General features: G+C 36.2%; 1 protein-coding gene across 3 annotated transcripts; it reads left to right on the top strand.

Annotated features, from left to right (window-relative positions):
• The first annotated feature begins 16907 nt into the window (after positions 1 to 16907).
• Positions 16908 to 20943, top strand: LOC131629297 (uncharacterized). 3 transcript variants are annotated; one of them, XM_058900088.1, is made up of 8 exons: positions 16908 to 17285; positions 17402 to 17442; positions 17958 to 18135; positions 18230 to 18353; positions 18452 to 18506; positions 19763 to 19901; positions 20040 to 20131; positions 20554 to 20943. In XM_058900088.1, exons 3-8 carry the CDS (start codon positions 17959 to 17961, stop codon positions 20573 to 20575), a joined length of 609 nt encoding a protein of 202 aa, XP_058756071.1. In that variant the 5' UTR covers positions 16908 to 17285; positions 17402 to 17442; position 17958; the 3' UTR covers positions 20576 to 20943. The 3 variants fall into 3 exon arrangements, with proteins under 3 accessions (XP_058756071.1, XP_058756072.1, XP_058756073.1); XM_058900089.1 differs by lacking the exon at positions 20554 to 20943 and adding an exon at positions 20211 to 20471; XM_058900090.1 differs by having other exon boundaries at positions 16915 to 17285; positions 18230 to 18314.
• Positions 20944 to 21524: the final 581 nt, after the last annotated feature.

Genomic DNA, 21524 nt, shown 5'->3' with positions numbered 1-21524 from the left:
TTGATTTTATTTGAATTTTTTTATTCATTTAAAAGGTGAGTAAAATCAAATAAATGATAAAAAATACAAGGAGATTTGATTTGCCTAGATTTCCAATCAAATTCAATATCCTAAATATCATATATTCTACAACAAAATCGTGCAAAAACATATTGATGAGATTAGATTGTAATTGTGCCAATTTTGGAAGTTTTAAAACCATATCTCAATCAAATCTCCAATCTATGATTCAATAAGATTAAAACCAAAAGTGTTGACCTAATTCCATCTAATATAAGTATGCAATCCATTCAGATCATGAGGACAAAAATTGCTGGCCATAAGAACCCTAATTGAGCTCTTAAAAGTTCAAAGAAAAGTCAAATTCGGATTCAAGCTTGAAGCCAATTCAAGGGGTCTTGGTGATTCACAAATATTCCTGGAACGTCCTTGGAGCTTTTTCACTCATTCCCAGATCCTGAGGTAGCCAGAACACGTCCCTAATAGCCACTGTTTGCTAGTTTCTAACTTGAGTCGATTTACATAATTTATGCATTATACATGAACTTTGATAGCATATTCTTTTTCTTTGTAATGTTTAGAAGCTTTCTGGATAGGTTAATTTGCGTATGAGTGCATATATAAGGTTCTACCATTGTAGGGTTTCGAAGCTCCCAATTAGGGCTTTGCGTTTCAGCCAAAATTGGGTGAAATTGAGACCACCATTGAGTCCAACGGATCCAAACGAGGCAACCCATGGCTTAATTTATGATTCATATCTTGTATATAGTGTTTTAATATGAGCAGGACCTATAGCATCAGACGTAGAACTGTAGCTAAAACCCAGGTCTAAGGTGACGGTTGGGTGAGGAAGAAGGAGACGTGTCAGCATGCTGTTGGCTGATTCAAAAAAACGCGCGCGTTTTTATTCATACCCCAGATTCCTTACATATTAATTGGTGTGCGTTTTTATAACAAGTTGCTTGCATGGTTGAGGTGGCGAAGACATCAGGTGAGTCAGGAGGCGTGGGTTCGATCCCTCCCTCCACACCTATATTTTTATTGAATTACCTTGTTTCCAGATTCCATGCGCGTAACTGCAGGAAGATCCATGATGCTCCTTCGCTTCAAGGCCCTTGGATGATGTTAAGGACTGATCCAACGCGCATCAATCTGCCAGTCCACCATGGTCCCTCACAGGCCAGCCACATAGGACCAGAGCTAAGTTTTCTCTATTTTTTATTTATTTTTAATTACATGAATTCTTTTTTATATATATTTTTTTCTTTTTTATTATTATTCTTTTATTAAACTTATGTTATTTAAACAAATTATTTTTATTATATAATAATTCTACAATTATTTTTTTTTCTTTTCGAAAACTCGACTTTTTTTTATCATCTCGTCAAAAATTGTTTTTTTAAATATTATAAGTTCAAATTTTTGCCTATACTTTTAATTAATTAGTTAATTAGGATTTAATCCAGTAATTATCCAATTATTATATTTTATCGAACATCCGATTTCCTTAACCTTTAATGGTTATTTAAAAAATATTAAATTATTTATTTTACCTATTTTGTTTAAACCAATTGCTTTAAACCTGGTTTGTTTTAATCAATTAGGGTTTGTAGATCTTTAATGCACTAACTTTTCTCTTCTTTATTTGTAATTTTCAAGGTTGATCAAGGATCGATGAAGGCTGGAGATATTTAAATTAATTATTTTTCCTCTTATTTTTTGCCTTTATTCTTTGCTTTTATTTTCTGCATTAACGGGTTTTGGCCATGTAATCCCCCACTCGAGGCCTTGTAATAGTTAGGTTTTGTATTATTTGTTTATAACTGCGTGGTTAGTAACCCTAGGGAGTGCAAGCCTGTTAATTGAATTAGAATAACTAATTACAAGATAACATATCTGAATTTAATCACGAGATTGTGCCACACACACACCTCTGAGGTAACCTCTCTTGCTGTCTTGTTGCCTGTTGCCTTATTATTTGTTGCCTTTAACTATAATTCTAAATAGTCAAGTCCCTCAATTCCGAGGATACCTAAGCAAGACGAATGTTGCCCTCAGTTTATTCATCATCAATTTTGTCCCTTGAGGTTACCTTATAAATGATGATTGTCCCCATTGCTAAGGTATCCTCGCCTGCTACCTAAGAATGACTATTATATCCTTCCCTAAGACTACCTGCCCCACTTCATGACAGGGACAGTCTTGTGGCGAATGATGCTTTCGATTACCCTTTTAAAATCCAATGAAAGGACTACCTGCCCTCTTTATGGTATGGATAGCCCTTTCCCATTAAAGTCTTAAAGAACAAAAACTTTTAATTTAAGGGTAATTGTTTCTTATTGCTTGCTCTGGTTTAAATTCAAATTTTCTTTCACATTATCCTTTCAAAAACCTTCAAAAAGGCTACGCTTATTTACAAGCTAAAGTCCTTAAACGAATCTTTTCTTATTCACACACGACACTTTAAAACATTTTGAAAACAAAAGTGAGCTAAGAAATTAAGAGCCCATGGATAACCATGGATACAAAGGGTTCTTACACCTTCCCTTTGTATAACCTACCTCCCGAACTCAATCTCTTTCAAAAAAGGTTTTTTCTGTTCTTTTAGCCTTTCTATAAATTGGATAAAATAAAAGTCGGTGGCGACTCTTGCTATCCGCAACATTTCAAAAAGTCAGTTCTCCCACCGTACGACAAAACTGGCGACTCTGCTGGGGATTCGAATAAAAAGAGGGGTTACCTTAAAGTTTAGGATTCACTTAAATGTTTTCACTTGTTTGATTTGATTGCTTTATTTTTAAAGGCTATTTTGGGTATTCTGTTGTGTGAAAGATCCTACACCCGGATTTAGTGTACCTTAGGTATGTGGCAATAGACCAAGGAGACTGTACGGCTCGTCTCGATATGGTTGATCTGGTGGCCACCGTTAGTGTGACACTTTTTTTTGTCCTGATGGCCCTTGAAAGTGATCGAGGAGACATTTGGTTGCCGCGTGGTGTTGTTAAGCACTAATTTGCCCTTAGAACCCTAGTTGAACTTGACTTTGGCCTATAGGAAGTAGCGAGATGGGTGGCTTTGGATTCCTGACTGAAGCTGGTTGATACTCAAAGCTACACTCATTGAGATCAATCTTTCAAGATGTTTTCGGTCAGCCAATTGAGTTCTGAATGAGATAATGCTTTCGAGAACGATCGTCGAGATGAGCACCATAGAACCCGGTTACTATTTTAGGACAGGTTGAACCAACTAAACGTCAATGGGGAGGGTACTTACTTATGAACTTCAAGCAAGCCTCTAAACCTAAGGACACTTGTGTGACTTGCTTGTGTGTGCTACTAACTCTTTGATTTCCATGCATGTTTTGTACTAGGACTTGCTTGTTCTTATTATCTTACGCTTTGTCTAACGCATTACATCTTTATGACATCATGACATCATAACATTGCATGTTAACTAACCCCTTCAAGGATCTTAGGGATTTAGGGTGCATAATTTTAGGTACTCTTATCAAGGACTGAATTCCTAATCAAGGGGCAAGAGGATCTATTTTCCTCTGACCATCTATCTTCCAAATCAGAGACTCAATACCTATTAAGGGGCAAGAGGATCTATTTTCCTCTGACCATCTATCTTCCAAATCAGAGACTCAATACCTATCAAGGGGCAAGAGGATTTATTTTCCTCTAGCCATGTACCTTCAAATTTAGAAGTATCCTGAATCGGAGGCTATGACCCACTCGATATGGTGAGCTTAATTCCCATAGAAGAGCATCCAAGAATCAGAGTTCTTCAGACGAAGATGCAAATCATTTTCTGACGCTGCTAACTAAATTTCCTAAAGATCATTGAAAACATTGCATTTGCATTCATAACATCGCATAACAGGTTTCTACCATAGGTTTCTCATCCTACCTCGTTGTTTATTTCAGCACAAATGGATTTCGAGCAATCAGTCGAAGACCTTCAGGCTTAGAACACCCAGTTCCAAGCTTTGATTCTGAACTTGTCCAAGGGGCAAGACGAGCTGAAAACTCTTCTGACCAAGAAGGAGAAAAAGCATAGAAAATCTTTGGGTGTCGTTAATATGGGAAGAAGATTCCGAGGCCCACTTAAGAAAGCTGAAGAAGTTAAGGTTTCTAAAGAGGACAACGATGAACAAGACGATGACGCTAGTGTCAAAACTGATGCAAAAAGCAACCACGATTCTGTCAAGCCCTTTGAGGAAGAAGAGGACTATTACTATGAGGACGGACATCCTGATGACAAATACAAGCTGCTGGAAGAACGTATGAAAGCCATGGAAATTCAGAAGGTACCCGGGTTGGATTTTGAGGAACTAGGACTCATCTCAGGGGTTGTCATCCCTCCAAAATTCAAGACTCCAACCTTTGCTAAATACGATGGAGTCTCTTGTCCTAAACTACACCTGAGGTCTTATGTAAGGAAAATTCAGCCTCATACTGTTGACAAGAAGCCGTGGATTCACTTCTTTCAAGAAAGTCTGACTGGAACACAACTGGAATGGTATTATCAACTTGAAGGTACCCACATCCATACCTGGGAAGATTTGGCGACTGTTTTCTATAAGCAATACCAGTACAATGCTGATCTCGCGCCAACCCGCATGCAACTACAAAGCATGTCTATGGGCTCTAATGAAAGCTTCAAAGAGTATGCTAAAAAATGGAGAGACTTGGCTGGCAGAGTTCAACCCCCGTTGGATGACAGAGAATTGGTTGATATGTTTATGAGCATGCTCACTGGTCCTTTCTATAGTCATTTGCTGGGAAGTTCATCATTTGGATTCACTGAACTTATACTGACTGGAGTACATGTCGAGAATGGCATCCGAAGTGGTAAGATTCAAGTGGCTACATCCTCAGGTGCTACAAAGAAGCACTTCAATGGGAAGTCAGATTCCAATGCTGTGTATGGTCAGAAAAGGAGTAACCATGACCAATTTATTGGGGCAGTTCTGATCTCCACACCGGCGCCTCAACAAGGTCATCAAAACAAGCAAGACACGCCTAGGCGTCAATTCACAAAGATCAACATGTCACTGGCTCAGGCATTACAACACCTGTTGAAGTCAGATTTGATCACTTTAAAGGATCCCCCTAAGAATCCTAGTACTTCTGCTCGTGGCTATAATCCCAATGTGAGGTGTGCATATCACTCCGATAGCCCTGGTCACGATACGAGCAGTTGTTGGACATTGAGGAACAAGATCCAAGATATGATCGATGCCGAGGAAATAGAATTTGATTCTCCTAAGACTCCTAACGTGATCACTGCTCCCATGCCCAATCACAACAAGATTGCTAATGCAATGGATGGCTAGAAGGATGGACTTTCATATCATTAGTTTTATTTTCATTTGCAATTTCTATTCTGTTTGTTTAAACATTCGACATATGATAGACATTATCTGTTTTAATAATCATCATCAGTGCATTGCATATGTTTGTCTGGAATAAATTATTTCTCTATCACTCATCTTAAATTGTGTCTTTACTTTGCATATGTTTTGTGATATTCAACTCCTGCTAAGCTGTAAGCCTTTTGAGGGAGGATGACGAAAATGATACCGCGACCTCTTATAGTATGCTTTTGAACAGACTATGCTGACGATGTACAAGCATTGTTTCAATTCATAAACAGTGGAGATATAAGGATGTTAATCCCTCGTCAACCCCTTTGAGCCTAAGGTGTAGGAGTTTTCTTTCACGTGCAAATTGAAACCCTTTAATCATAACCTAGGGCAGGGTAGTTACTCAGTTAACTCAATTATACTAGCCGTTGTTTACACAAATAATGATGGGTTCCCGCAACCATTAAGTCAGGCAGTCAATATCCACCAAAAAGAAAAGATGTTAAGTCAAAACCTATGAAAGAGACTTATCAAAAATCAGAACATCCCGCTGACCGTAATCTCAAAATAGACAGTTCAGGCAAAAGTTAGGGATAATAAAGTCAAAAAACCAAAAGAGGTTGTTATAAATCCTCGACAAAATAAAATATTACAAAAAAGGATGACTGCCTGTCCAAATAAACTTCCAATGCCTTAACCATCATCAAATGTCAGTGGTATGACTTCAAGCTCTGCTAGGACTTAAACACAAAGTTAACTGAGCATAGGATCGAAGAACATCACGAAGATTGGGATGGGTACAAATAAACTTTAAGCCATTATCCTTTGTTTCTTAAACCATGAGCCAAGCCACGTTACAACCCTTGAAAGTCCTAACTGAAGCATGGTTAGTTCGAAAACATACTGTCACCAAAAGGGTATCCTGACTCCTTAAGGTTTGCCATAAATGCTGAGTTGATATCACGTTCTTTACAAACATCACACTTTTACATCTCCTGTTTTAATGTTTTTCAACAAACTCAAGACAGACATATGCATTGCATCTCATGAATTCATTATTAAACATATTCTGCTACATAATTTCAAGTGTTAGCATCAGAAAGAATCTGCAAAGGGTACGACTAATGACTAAAAGTCATCCCGACAGACAAAACTATTTCAGCAGCAACATCTCTTATAACTGACTCAGTTGATTAGAAGTTAATGAATACAAAGGGCATGGCATGCTTTGTCCAGTAAATCCGGGGCAATCAGGTCAAGATTCAAAGAACCTCTTAGAAGCATCAAACAATTAGGGGCATGCACCCAAGTGGGTCTGAAGCTACTTCCCGATTGTCGCACGCTCGCGAAAAATGAACAGAGTCGCCACCAATATATTTATCCCATAAGGGAAAGGAATATCAGAAAACCTAACAAAGGAAGGAACAGGGTCTTGCGACCAGAGAATCAAGGTACGGGAGTCGGTTACGCAAGGGGAAGGTATTAGCACCCCTCACGCCCATCGTACTCGATGGTATCCACCTATGTTTGTTTCTATCTAAAGGGTGTGTCTATGTCTATGTCTACATGCGAATGAATGCAAAAGGAAATACGGGGAAAAGAAGGAATTATTTACAAATGTGCTCGTTCAAGCCCCGCGACTTGATGCCTACGTATCCTTTTCAGGAATCAGAGCGCCGTAGTTCGGCTCCATAGTTTTGTTTGTTTTTGTGTTTTTTAGTTGGGCGGCGTTAACGTTCGCGCTCTTGCACAAGGGGACAGCCTAGGATGCAATGGAGCGGAAATAACGGTGCCCTTAAGAAAGCGAGAGAAGAGAGAGAGAGTTTGAGTGTTTCGAGGAAATCCCTTAAGCAAGGGAAACTCGAGTTACTCTTTGGTTTGTATTTTTTAGAGGTTGGGAACTTACGCCTGAATGGAACCCTTAAGCAAGGGAGCTCCAAGCACTCGAACATCCCTTAAGCAAGAGAAGTTACAAGCTTCCATTCCCTTTTTTATTAGTCAAAGTATTTATTAGTCATTTTTTATGAGTTTTCTTGGTATTTTTTATGGGAGTTTATTCAAGTATTTTTAAATGGATTAAAGTTGAAAAGAAAAAGAACTAGCCTAAGAAATCTAGCCTAATATGAATGGGGAATTCTACTTATTATTATCATGGTTTCTACCTAAGGTTAGGATTTAAAAGAAGCATGGAAAATAAAGCAAAAAGTGGAGTATATGAAAATAGCATAAGAGCATGGAAAGGAACAAGTAGAAAATGTAGTAAAAGTGAATTAAAAGTACTATTATTTTCATGGTTTTTTTTATGAGAGAAAGTGAATTACAAGTCAAGTAAAAAGACTAAAAAACAAATTGCCTAAAAACTAACCTTTTTTATGATTATTTTTCTATGACGAAATATATATTAAAGTCTAGGAATTAGTAAGAAAAATTAGCAATTTTATTACTAAAAGAAATGGTAAAAAAAACTAACTAAAATCTAAAACAAAAATGTAAACAGGGGTGAGAGTTGAAGAGTGGAGTGTGCATAGAAACTAGGCGCAGGGCCCATGGTGATTTGGCCCAGAGGCGTTGTTTTTGTTCGGTTTTCCTTATGTCATAAAAAAAGAGTGGTGTATGGGCCTTAGAGGGGTGTAGAAAGTGTGATTCGGGTGTATGGCCCAAGAAGTTATTGGACTGATCCTCTTGCATTTTGTTCAGATTGATTATCAGATTTTTATTTAATTGACAATTTGAATTAAAAAGAAAAATTAACAAAACAGCAAAACGGTGCGTTTTTAGAGTCGAGTGACGTTTCAGATCCTAGACTCAGATTTCCTCACTTTTCTCTTTCGCTCATCCTCCTCTCGAGCGCTAACCGAGCCTACGGCGAAAGCACCACCTCTAACGCCGCCATCAAAACCGCTCAAGACACCATGATCAAAACCCTAACCTTTCCCAAATTCGCTCTCAGACTACAAATGTGGCGTCAGACTTAACGGAGAACTCACTACACAGCGAGATCGAATGATTCGAACGAAAACCCTAGGCATGGGAGTTTGAGGATTCAAGCTAAATTTCCAGAAATTGAAGCAAGAAGTAACCTAAGCATATGAAACGCATAGAGATGAATAAGATAGTGCATCAGAAAAACCTGATTAGACGACTTGAGCTTCCGGCGCGGTGGTGAAGATGAATCTTCCGGTGAACTTGAGCTGGTGAGTATTTCTTGTTCCTTCTCTTCTCCGTTTCGCCTTGCTCTTTCTCTTCTTGTTTCTTCTTCTCGAATTCTTATGCTATTCTTCTCCTACCTTCTTTTTTTGTGCTCTGTTTTTGTGAATCGTTGTTGTTGCGGTGAGTTGAGAGAAAGTGAGGATGAGGATTAAACCGAGGAAGGTTGCAAGATTGAAGGAGGCTAAGCTCTACTCCATTGAAGCTCAACGAGAGGCTTCAATGGAGTCTCTGGTTCTGAGCGTATAGTGGTGAGGATTGAGGGAGAGAGAGAATTCTGAGAGTGGAGGAGGTGGAGTGAGATTGAAGATGAGTGTGAAGAATGAACCGTGTGTGTGTTGAGAGAGAAGCAGAGAGTGAGAAGAGAGAAAGGGTGAAGAGTGAGGTGAAGATGATGAAGAAGAATGGCGTGAAATGGAAATGAGCGTGTGAAGTTTGAATTATGGAGGGAGAGGAGAATATATAGGTGAGAAGGTTGAAGAGATTCAGTTAGAGAGTGATTTAGAACCCTTGGATTGAGAGGATTCTGTTATGAATTGAAGGGTGAGGATTAATGGATTGCAGAGTTAGTTAGAATGAAGTTGAAGTTTGTTAGGGAAGTTATAAATCTGTTGGGAGTTCTGTTAGGTTAGAAAACAGTTAGTTTGAGAGTGCTTGATAGGAATAAAAGTTAGTAAATCGAAGTGTGAGGCTGGGTTAGGATCTCTGTTAAAGGTTAGCTAGTAACTTGTTGAGAGTTCTGTTAGGATGTTAGTTACACGTTAGTTTGGTTGTTGTAAATTTGGAAAGTTAGTTTTAAAAAACTGTTAGTGTATGAAAGACAGTTAAAGGTTGTTAGTTAGGAACTGAAATGTTAGTTTTGCTATAAGCCAGCTAGGAAGTTAGAAGTTAGAATGGGAAGTTATGCTAGTTATGCAATGTTAGTAATTTTGGTTTCTGAAACTCTGCTTTTTAATTTGATACAGGCTTGCAAGCTTTGGTTCGAATCAGATTCATCATCGAATTTTCCGGTAACGAAGACTTTGAGAAGACTTTGAATCATTGGTATGAAATCCTTATACCCTTGGTAAAGCAGAGAGTATGTCTAAACAATGTCATAAGTCTGTTCTGATTTTTCAGTCTCTTCTCTTTTCTTTTTGTAACCGTTTTGATTCTGAATGTAAAACATGTTTTTTCCTTGGGCTGGCTTTGGAATTTTTATGCACAGGTCCGTGAAAGGCAGGCTCATGAACATGGCATCGGGGGTTAATGAACAAATGGCGAATGGGTGACGACGAGGAAGCTTGAGGTAAGTCATGTCTAGCTGAGTCATTTGTATTGAACATAGGCCTGACATGTTCTTGTGAGTAGTATGTGAGCCATGATGTGAATGAGTTCATATGGTGTAGGTTTTGATTTGTCTTTGAATTAACTTCAACAGTGAGTTACAATCCTGTTATGAACTGTTTCGGTTTGGGCTCGTTTGAGACACTGTTTGGTAACTGCTAGGTTAATACCATGTGATTTAGAAAAATTTGGATAGATATGTGTATTGAATGAATGGATGAATCTTAGCAATGATGGACATGTTTGTGTATGAATAGATTATGCATGACTGAAGTAGGTTTACGCCGAGCCTGATTGTGTTTTGTGTATGCTGCCGGTTAATACAGGTTAGGAAGAGGTACATGGTTGTGCGGGACTGCTCTGGTTCACGGTACGGGGCTGCTGACTCGTATTATCTTCCTTGTGTCAAAGCTGCAGGGATGGCATTAAACAAGTGAATGATGAAGCAAGGTATGGTTTCTATTGATGTTGAATCTGGTGTAAGCCTTGTGATAGGAGCCTGTCTTGAATATATGTCCAATTGGTGTATAAATATGCTGCAAGTGTTTGGTAGATGTGGGTTAGGGAAAGTTTGCGGCCTGTTAGTGGAATGTACTGGACTGTGTGCTTATTCTCCTCCCTTGAATTGATTTAAAAGCATGGTTGAATTTGTTACTGTTATGATAGAGCTGGAAGTGTGTGTGAGGTATGTACATGATACAGGTAGTAGGAATTGATAGTGAAATTAATGAAATGGTAATATTCGGAATGTTAAAAAACTGGCTGTGTGTTAGGTCATGTGCAAGAGGCTTGAAGTTTAACTTAGTTTTGTTTACAGGTTATGCAGGTCTGAACTAATTTGGATTGTGGACTGAATGTATGTTGTCATGCTTGAATTGTCGAGGTTACGGCTCGGTAAGTATGCACGTACCTAACTCCATTATGTATTCAGTTTCTTTTCCTGGTTCCCTTTTTCTGTCGCGAGTTTATGGTTCGGTTTGTGAGCTTGTTATGTGGTTAGGAGTTGTTTGGTAGTTATAAAGAAGTTAGGGAGAGGTTAGAATTTCAGTTAGGAGGTAGTTTAGTCTCTGATTGAGGGTTAGAGAAGTTTAAGGTTGTTAGTGATAGGTAGAAACAATTAGACTGTTAGTGTTGTGGGTTTGTTTTGGGATTCTGCTGTTAATGTTAGTAAGCTTGCTGAACCGATGTTATTTCAATGATGCAGGGCTGATTCGAATGTGATTATGTGCTGTTTATGATTCTGACTTTGTGTGTAAGCTGAATGGTGATGAATTTTTGCAGGTAGTTCTCCACTTGAAAGCCACACGGAACCCAAGGAAGCTGAAAATTTGTGTCTGTTCAATGGAGCTCCTGAACTTGTAAACCATATGCTTAGAAATAATCATGTAGTGTCTCATTTCTTGTTCTATGTTCCAAAAATGTAGAAACAGTAGAGTGGTGATAGTAGTGAGAATATTTTTATGCCATTCTTTTTGTAATTTGGTTCTGTGTAATGGATCTTCTTGTAATGACTTTTCTTGTATTACCTTATTCTTGGACAGAACTTAGTTTTCCTTTTTTTTCATGGGCATTTGTGAACGTATAAACTCTGTGTGACTTAGAATTGTAGTGAAATGCTCCTCTTTCATAATGACATGGTTTCTTGGACTATGAAAATAACCCCGGAAATGTGAGTATTGTTTGAAGTGGGACCAATGGACTTGGAATTTGTGGAGAATGTTTGGAATTTTTGTAACTTTGAATGATGCCTTGATGTTGTTATTTGGATACCAAGAAAGTCATCCAAACCATTCAACTTTGTGCGCTCAAGCAATTTTGATCCACTTGACAAGCCTCGGACTAATGGAATCACTTGATCTCAAACCCATATACCAACCAATAAAGTCCTACCCTTAATTCTTCAATCTATATTAACTTGTATGACAAGCAACAATAAAATTGAAAGAATGACCACGCCTTGAACAAAAGGAAACTTTTAATCATGCTCACACTTTTAGCAATTCAAACCATAACCTTTGACTTAATGATCACAAAAAGAATGTCTTGAGGAGTCATTTGGACGAAGGTAAGACTTGAAGCACAGTAGAAAACCTTAGCATGAAATCCATTGAACCTTGGTGGAATAACAAAATTCAGACACCATGTATAAAAAACTATAGTCCTCTTGCTCTCGGTGAATCTTCATAGAGGAAACCTTGTAGTTGTAGGAGAAAGAAGTCCACCGTGAACGGCCATATCAAAACCCTAGCTTCCAAGATCCTTGATCCATGCCAATTTATTGATTAATTATGCATGATGTGTTAGATGACCTAATGGCGGTATGCAGATGAAATGGAAAGTTAAAGCCAGTTAGAAATAAAAAGGGTAGGACAAATTTGGGGTATGACACCGATCAGTCAGGGGCATCACCCCAAGTTTATGAGTACCAGGGGCATCACCCATAGTATATATCCAAAGGTCCTCACAAGGCGAATCTCTTCAAAGTCCTTACTAGCAAGGGCAAAGCTGTGCAAAGCCTGTTTGACACTTCAACCAACACTTATTGATGTGTCCCAATCAATACAAATCCAAGAATGACAGTTACTATAATACTGGGGGCAACGTTCAAGACATCTACGTCTCCCCACAAAGCCGGTTTCACAGGATCATATCCCCACAGAGTAATCATTAAGAAGATATCTTCAAATGTTCTCGTCCCAACAAAGACTTAGTTCCTCAACGGAGTTTACATCTTCAACACTTCCGGTTCCCCGACACTTTTCTCTTCTCCAAACAGGGTTACTCATCTTTCTTATCCCCAATCAGGGTATATCAAGATCGATCATTCAAATGCCTCTCATCCCCAAGCAGAAATCACAAATCCCCAGCTGAGCATCTTCAAAACAAAATCAGACAACAAAATCACAATGACACAGAGATTTATTTTCTCAATCAAGGCAGCATAAATCATATTCATACATCATATATCATAAACATATTCATACATTGCATGCAAGTTTCTCATTTAATACATGCATCATGACATTGCATAATGACTAACTTTACCTTTTCAGGATACAAGTACAAGCAGATAAACAATATCTCCAACTTTCAAAGATCTAATCCAGTTACCACAAACGGTATTGACACGATCAACATTCAAAGATCTAATCCCACCATCACGAATGGTGCTAACACGATCAAAGAAAGAGACAGACTTAATCATGACACTCAATTCAGAAAAGAACATGACAATGGAGTCACGACAATGAAGTCACGACAATGGAGTCACGACAATGGAGTCACGACAATGGAGTCACCACAAATAATCACGACAATGGACTCACGACAATTGAGTCACGATAATGGAGTCACGACAAATAATCACGACAATGGAGTCACGACAATTGAGTCACGACAATGGAGTCACGGCAATTGAGTCACGACAATGGAGTCACGGCGATGGAGTCACGACGATGGAGTCACGACAATAGAGTCACATATCTAATCCCAGTATTCAATTCAGAAACGATCATAACAATGGAGTCACGACGATGGAGTCACGACAATCGAGTCACGACAATACGACAATGGAGTCACTACAATCAATTCACTTCATACTCCCAACACCCAGATGGCATCTGTAAGCCCATCTCCAACAAACACTTCTCAATACTTTGAGCTCAGATATAGTTTAATGGACGACTCATTCTGACTCTCATATTATCAAAACCAGATGGAATCTTCAAGCCCATCCTCGATAACCTTCTGCCAACATCCGGATGGCATCTTTAAGCCCATCTCCGGCAAAAAGTCCCTATCTCAGCAAGGGCAAATTTCTAGGTATTCTAGTGTTCAATCCTCTTCCACCTTCAGATACCAATTGGCATACAAACCACTCTACATCTTCAGGTCTAAGAAGATTGAACAGGGGCAGCTATCATATCCCAAAATTTGCCCATTATATTTCAAGCTTTGATTCACAAAACAACTCAAATGGTAGACAGTCGACTAATTTGACCTAAAAGTCAACTATGGTCAAAGTACAGTCAAAATTCCTGATTTTTTGTCAACATCCTTATTTTGAGGTATCATTCATCATTTGATCAAGGATTAATCATGATTCATCAAGGAAAGTTCAGAAATCAACAAAACCAAAAGTTTCTAAATTAGGGCTTTTTGACTTAAAGTCAACTGAACTTTGACCAGCCATAACTTTTACATGGAACATCAGAAATTTCCCATCCAAAGCTCATTTGGAAGGAAATTGAATTTTATACAAATTTGTCTCTCACATGCCAAGGCTAGAAATGCTTCATTTGAGAGATATGGATCAAAAGATTATAGGTCCTTTTTTGAAAGTTAACCAAAGCAATTTTTTGTCAAAGCCCATATCATCAAGATAAAATCTCCAAATGGAAAAAAGGTTCCAAAGTGGCTTGTAGAAGACATATTGAGGTTTCCAAAAATTCCTAGAACTCTCCCATATCTTAAAAATGGAGGGAGATATGCCTTGTTAAAGTTGGACAAATTTGGGTGAAATTCATGAAACAAATAAGGTTTAAAATGGATTTTTTTTGCAAAGAGGCCCAACTTTTTATGGCCCAATCTTGTTCCCCAAGTCATCAAAGATACTCAATCTCAAAGCCACGAATTTGTGATGAATATTTGATTTTATTTGAATTTTTTATTCATTTAAAAGGTGAGTAAAATCAAATAAATGATAAAAATACAAGGAGATTTGATTTGCCTAGATTTCCAATCAAATTCGATATCCTAAATATCATATATTCTACAACAAATCCGTACAAATCCTAAATATCATATAGGACTAGCCGAAGAAATATACTTTGTTGTGCATTTCTGAATAGTGTTTCATTGAGTTATGTGAACTCATGTTGTGTGTTTTCCATACGAAGCGTGAAACCCCTTGAACGCTTAAGTCCTTGTTAAATTGTGCCAGTGATGCACAAGTAACGTAAAGATGAAAGGCTTAAGCTAAGAAATCGATAAGAGACCCCTTTAAAGCCGAGTGGACCCATAAGATAGAGGAACTAACTGAAATTATTATCTCACCCCACTATTGTTGTTTTTCAAGTGGTTCTGTGCAAGTTAAAGGCAGGAAAAAACCCGTCCGACAATATTTTGAAGACTTTTGTTATCGCGATCTTCTGCTCTGGATTATGTGTAAATGTGGATATTGTACATAAATTTTAGTTTTGATTAGGCAATTGTGTATATCATGTGCCATAGTTGTATATTTTGTCTTGGACATGTATATATAACGATGTTGATAGGCTCTTATGTTATATCAATACCAGTTACATTATATATAATATATTTTTTAGATGTATATTATATGTGGGTGTTACATGATCCTTCTAGAATCTTCTCAGCTCACGAGGATTATCCAATGAATGATCACAAATGATCTAAATTTTAGTTGCATCCAATGACTCTCGGCAATCCAGTCTGACAAGAAACAAGTTTGTTATTCCTTCTCAAATATACATAGAGAATGCACAAATTCATGTACTAAATTTCAAATTCAATTCGCTCTTCTCTCTCACATACTAACATGTCGGATTGCTAACTTACAAGTCAACCTCTCTTGTCTCATTGAGAGCTAAGATCTGCCATTACCACCTATTCTTATTCCATTCCTATTCTAAAACACTTCATTTCATACTTCATTCTATCTTTTTTTATTCATTTAGTAACTTTAGATCGAAATGCTAACTTTGCAAATTTACCATTGCTTTTAATCTCACTGGTGCAACACCGTATCATATTTTCACTGTTATAATTCATGCATAATTTTGTTCATTGTATAAGTGAACTAGTTTCTGATCATATCAATCTATATACATATATAATAATATAATATGATATAAATAGGGAGGAGAGATATATTTATTCCAAGAGAAAATGCAGAAGACTTACTCCAAATATTAACCATTGATTATTATTAATCTAACGGTTTTAATTGATCATTTAATGTAATTATTTTTGAAAATATTTTTTAATATAAAAAATTAATTAAAGCCGTTGGATTTATGATAATCAATGGTTAAGATTTGGAATAAATTTTCTACACTTACTCTTGGAGTAAATATATCCCTCCTCATAAATAGCTATTATAATATCATACTTGTATTTTTGTCATTTTTTTCTTTTATCATAATATAAAGCAAATGAAGTTATTAAATCATTTAATCATATAATAAACTAATTTTTAACATACCATTTTTTTTAGTGTTAATCAATCATTATAACTTTAGTATTTAATTCTAGAACATATTTAATAGTCATAAATTTTTCTTTAACTCTATTCTGTAAATATATTATATACCTAATTATAAATATTTGAATTATTCAATTATTGATAATAATAAAAGTATTTATTATTTTTATTGTTTAAAATAATAAATTTTAAAATAAAATAATTAAAAGAAGTATATGGGTTTATCTTTTATAAAATTATTATAAAAAATTAGATAACCTAATAAATTTTCTCTTTTCCAAAAGAAAATACAAAAATTTAACTACTAAACATTTTTTCTTATTCTCTTTTTAAGAACATTTTTTAAAAATAAATTTATAAAACAAATTTTAAAAAATAAAAAATTAAAAGTCAATCAAACAAATCCTATTTTTTAAAAAATAATTTCTAAACCTTAAAATCTTTTTTCTTATTTATATTAACAAAATCTCTATTCATAAAAACTAATATAAAGTCAATAATTAAAAGGAATGAAGCGGGATGAAATAGTATAAATTTTATTTCTTCTCATATTTCTTTCAAATTAGGCCGATTGAAAAATTTACTTTATTCAATTTTAAATTTTTTATAATCTTGACCTTGTTCCACTCCATTCATTCATGGTAGTATGGTATTTAAATCTAATATAAAATTAAAATTAAAATTTTATCTAATTCAAGGATATATCGGAGTTCACCAAATTTGATAGAAAGGATAACAATTTAATATTCTGCAACTATACAATTTGAAAGGGGTTAAAATTACAAAACTGATCTCCAAACTAGTAGTTTAGAATTAGATGCCTCAACATCAAAAAATAAAAAAAGAATTACAACATTTGTCTCTAAAAAAGAAGAAGAAAGGAAATCTAGAAGAAAAAAAAAAAAGTAAAAAAAGACAGAGGAAGTATAACACCGTGGCCGCTCCCATTTTCCGGCCACCATGCTTACCGGAATACAAAAATTCCACATTTCTTCCGCCGCAGCAGCAAGTCCCGTTCCGGCCACCTCAGTTTCTTCTCTTCTTCTTCGTCTTTACATCCACAATAAAATCTAGGAATTTGAATTTGTTGTTTCCGCCACCGTTTTAACCGCCGCTCGCAGCTACCGTTATCGTCCTCTCATCTTTTTCATTGCTTTGGTAAGTTAAAACCTGACACTCACCTTATTACTTTACCAATTTCATTTCCCCCAAATTCCATCGAACCCTGACTCTTTAATTTCAATTTCAATTTTTATTTATAATTTCATTTGTAGTGAGTTTCCAGCCATTCTCTTCGATGCCACGGCCGCCACAGGTTTGAGACTTTGACTTCTCATTTTTACTTGATTTTTGAACTTTAGTGTAGATTTTGTCATTGCTTGATTTTTAAGTGTTTTTAACATCATTGTAGTTCCTGCTTTATATTTACAATACACATATTGATAAAAAAATTGAATTATTTCCATTTAAGTTAACGAGTTTTTGGTTTTAATCCTTGTAAGTTTTATTTCTTGGTTTGAGTCCCTATATCTTCCTTTTTGCATGCGGTTTAGTCTCTAAAGCTAAAATCCGCAGGAAAATCTGCAGGTTTTCTGCGAATTTTCCTGTGAATTTTTCTGCGGATTTTGATTTTAGGGACTAAAACGAACGCGATAGTGAAATATAGAGACTTAAACCAAAAAAATAAACTTACAGAGATGAAAATCAAAAACTCGCTAATTTACGGGGATCAAAAATCTATTTAAGTCTTATATTTATAACTATAATCTCTGAGATCATCTAAACTTGAATCTAAGTAGAATAAATAATTGTTGGACTTGTTTATTTCAGGATGGTTGAATTTTCAATAAGTAATGCTAGATATAGTTATGTGCATGATCAGAAATATCCCTCTGAAGATGTTGACATACACCATATAGTTCTGAGGAGAAGTGGTGCAAAACATCTTTTTGTGTCTGCCTCAGCACTTTTTGTATTAGCATGTGGCATCTATCTCTATGTTTTTGAGGTATGTCTTCAAACAAAATTTCTTTGTCAGGGAGGGACTTGAGGATTTTGGAAATTTTGTGACTTTTTCTCGCTTCTTTCTTTTCTATTGACAGGAAAAATCGATCACTCTTGTGTATTACAGCTTGCTTTTTGACATTCTTCTTGTCAAGTTGTTACTTCGGAAGCCTGTTAATAAAGGTGAGCACCTGACTAACAGGGTTTGCGACACTCTGAAAGGTTAATTTATTTTCATTGTAAACCAGGAAAATAAATCTAAACTGTATGTTTTATTTTTAAAGCTTGGTCATTTTGACAATGTTGTCTTTTACTTGCAGAGTCTGTTGTGATTATGCCAGCTTTTGGTGTACAGCTTGAGACTCACTATATGAGGTAAATTTTTTGTTAATCAGTTGTTTAATCAACAATCAACATTACGTTAGGACACATGTAAAGCTTAGTCTAGCATTATATAGCTTGCTTTGTAAATGATTGTGCACTTCATAACTATAGTCTTTCAAAGAAAAGGTTGGGATATTGGAATGCTGGTGCTAGTACAAGGTTCTTTAGTCACAGTTTGTAGGATGCAGATTCCTTGCAATCAGGAAAATGTCGTATTCGTCCAGTCTAGATATCGTCGACCATTTGATTCATGCATTGGTCCATATTATTTATTTCTTGTTCGCTCCAGTCTTAAACCACAAAGGAGTCATGCACGCAGATTTTATCCAACAGTCTGCATTGTTTGTTTTACTCTCATGCACACACCTTTCCCTCTCCCCAAACGTTGAGGCCAACTCTAGGATCAGATGATGTTCAGCCGCGCCACAGCACCACCTTTTCAGCGCACTTAGTGTCTCTGTAGTGTTGTTTCCTAAAGGATCCAATATACAGTTACGTGTTTCATTATCTTCTACGACAGAGAGTATAGGAAGAACCTATGCTCCAGAATTCGGGATGGATTTTTCCCTTGACCTCTCCAGTGTGTGTGAAGGTAACAAGGTATTTTCATGTACTGAAGTTGCTGCTGGATACATTGGAATGATTGAGGATTTTGTCCTTTGGGGTTTTATTAGAAAGTAACTTGTGCTTGGATTATAAATGGAGACTTAAGATTCAAAACCAAGTCTGCAGTAAGATAAATTGTGCTCTCTGATTTGGGGTTTCAGCGGATAAATTTGCCACCTGAAGCATAAGGATCCCATTTTTACAGGGGAAAGTAACTGCTAATATTCTATCAGATTTGATATGTTAAATTGAACCGATTTGTTCATTCTCGTCAACTGTATCAGATTTGCTAATGTAAAACTTTATCCTTGTTAAATTGTGTTTGACGATGCTGTTTTCTGCTCAAAACTGAAAACTAAAAATGAGTTGATACGGGCCTTTGGATGAACAAAATGGTGGAAGAGTATTTGACTGTGTGAATGTGAGAATTCTCTGACTGCAGAGAATCCGCATCAATATGTTTTTCATGAAAATGTAAATATCTTCTAAGTTTTGTTTTTAGTTATGAGATCATATCTAACTTTTACGAGCTCATTCAACGAGTTATCTTGCTTGGCTTTCATTGTGACCCTTCTAACTCCAGCATGGATTTCTCATATTCCATTCCCTAAAGTACTTATTTTGTTGATTCTTTGTTACAGGGGAAAAGTCATCCGATGCTTTGTTCCCATTGACAAGATTCTAAAACCTGTTTTATTAGAATGTGTGACTCCAGTGACTTGCTACTGGACTCTATCCTTGATTGTTCGCGAGGAACCAGAAATGGTGTTAGTTTTCAAGGTAAAGTCAAATTTTGGTTTGCACTAGGTGTCATTCTTAAAGTCTTTTTTACTCGGCACTCAAAAACTACTGTTTTTTTTATCGGCTAAACATATGTTTTTTAAGTACTAACGAAGAATCGCCAAATTTGTTTGCTAGAAATTGCGACCGCCTGTTAAAATGCTGGTCCATATCTGGAAGGCTTTGTGTGCTGCAACAGATAATAAAGAAGAGAGTTGTACACATACAGAGTGAGTGATGGATGAGTTCCTAATTGTCATACTCTTGAATTCACATGAAAAAATGCTCATTATAACCATACTGGTTCAGGACTTACTGATATGATCTCAAGTTGATAGTTTGGAATAGGACTGCTAGAGCAAGTGCCTTCCCACTATCATGTCTGAATTGAACCTCTGCTATACGTAATTAAGAAAAATGTAACAAGGCCTTGAAAATTGGCATAGAAAATCAGCATAAGCATAGAAGAAGTTTAAGAAACAATGTTAGAACAATTCATAGTTTCTTTGCAGTTTAATCTAGAATATATGATCTATTATTTTTATGTTGTTTTAGAGAGTGTTGGTTACACTCCATCACCATACTTGCTACACATTAACCTTTATAAAATGCCTATCAATTTTAACATGTTTGGTTCGGTTATGTTGAACAGGATTTTGTATAATATTAATTGATGCCCTGTTATCACAATACAACTTTATTGGAGGAGTTATATGAAGTTTCAACTCTTCTAGAATTCTTACAACTTTATTGGAAGAGTTATCTGAAGTTTCAACTCTTCTAGACTTTTTTGAAGCCATATAATCTCACAAACATCTTGAACCATTGCCATATATTCTTCCTCAACACTACTTCTTACTACTACATTTTGTTTTTTATTCTCCTCCAAGTAGCTAAGTTTACTCAAACAAATGTGCAGTAACCAGAAGTTGACTTCCTATTTGTAATAGAATATGTCCAGACTACATCACTGTACACTTCAATGTCTTGCTAATGTGTTTTCTTAAAGAAGAGTCCTTTGTTTGGGGGAACTTTTGAAGTATCTTAAAATGTGGTAGATACTCTCTAAATGTTTATCATGTGGTGAGTGCACGGATTGACTCACTAAACTTTCAGCAAATGCTATATCTGGGCGAACGATTTTAGGTTTCACAGCCAATGGTGTTAGGTTTCACAGCAGGAGCAAACAATTTTAGTAATCAATATCATATGTTTGTGTAAAGTTTTTGGAAACAAGTCAAACTTTATACTTCTGAGTTGATTCATCTGCCTGACATTTCATGGTAAACATCCATTTACATATCACAATTATTTTTCTTCTAAGATCAACCTCTTTCCAAGTCTAATTTTTTTAAGAGCCCAAATCTCATCTAATACAACTTTCCATTTAGCAACCCTTAGAGCTTCATGCATATCACTTGGAATTTCTATTTTAGCTGGTTCACAAGTAAAGGCTCTAAAATGGGTGGCAATTTGTCATAAGATATAGAGTTGAAAATAAGATGTTTGTAGAGGATCTTACACCTTTCCTAACAGGAATAGATAGAGTATAATTAGCAATATGGTTGGTTGAAAAGGAAAAAAAAACATTATTAAGAACAAGTTCAATAAGGATAAATAAGC

This window comes from Vicia villosa, unplaced genomic scaffold (assembly GCF_029867415.1).
Source record: "Vicia villosa cultivar HV-30 ecotype Madison, WI unplaced genomic scaffold, Vvil1.0 ctg.000547F_1_1, whole genome shotgun sequence".
Lineage (NCBI taxonomy): Eukaryota > Viridiplantae > Streptophyta > Magnoliopsida > Fabales > Fabaceae > Vicia > Vicia villosa.
Note: the sequence above shows the minus strand (reverse complement) of the source record. Positions and strands in the feature narration are given on the sequence as shown.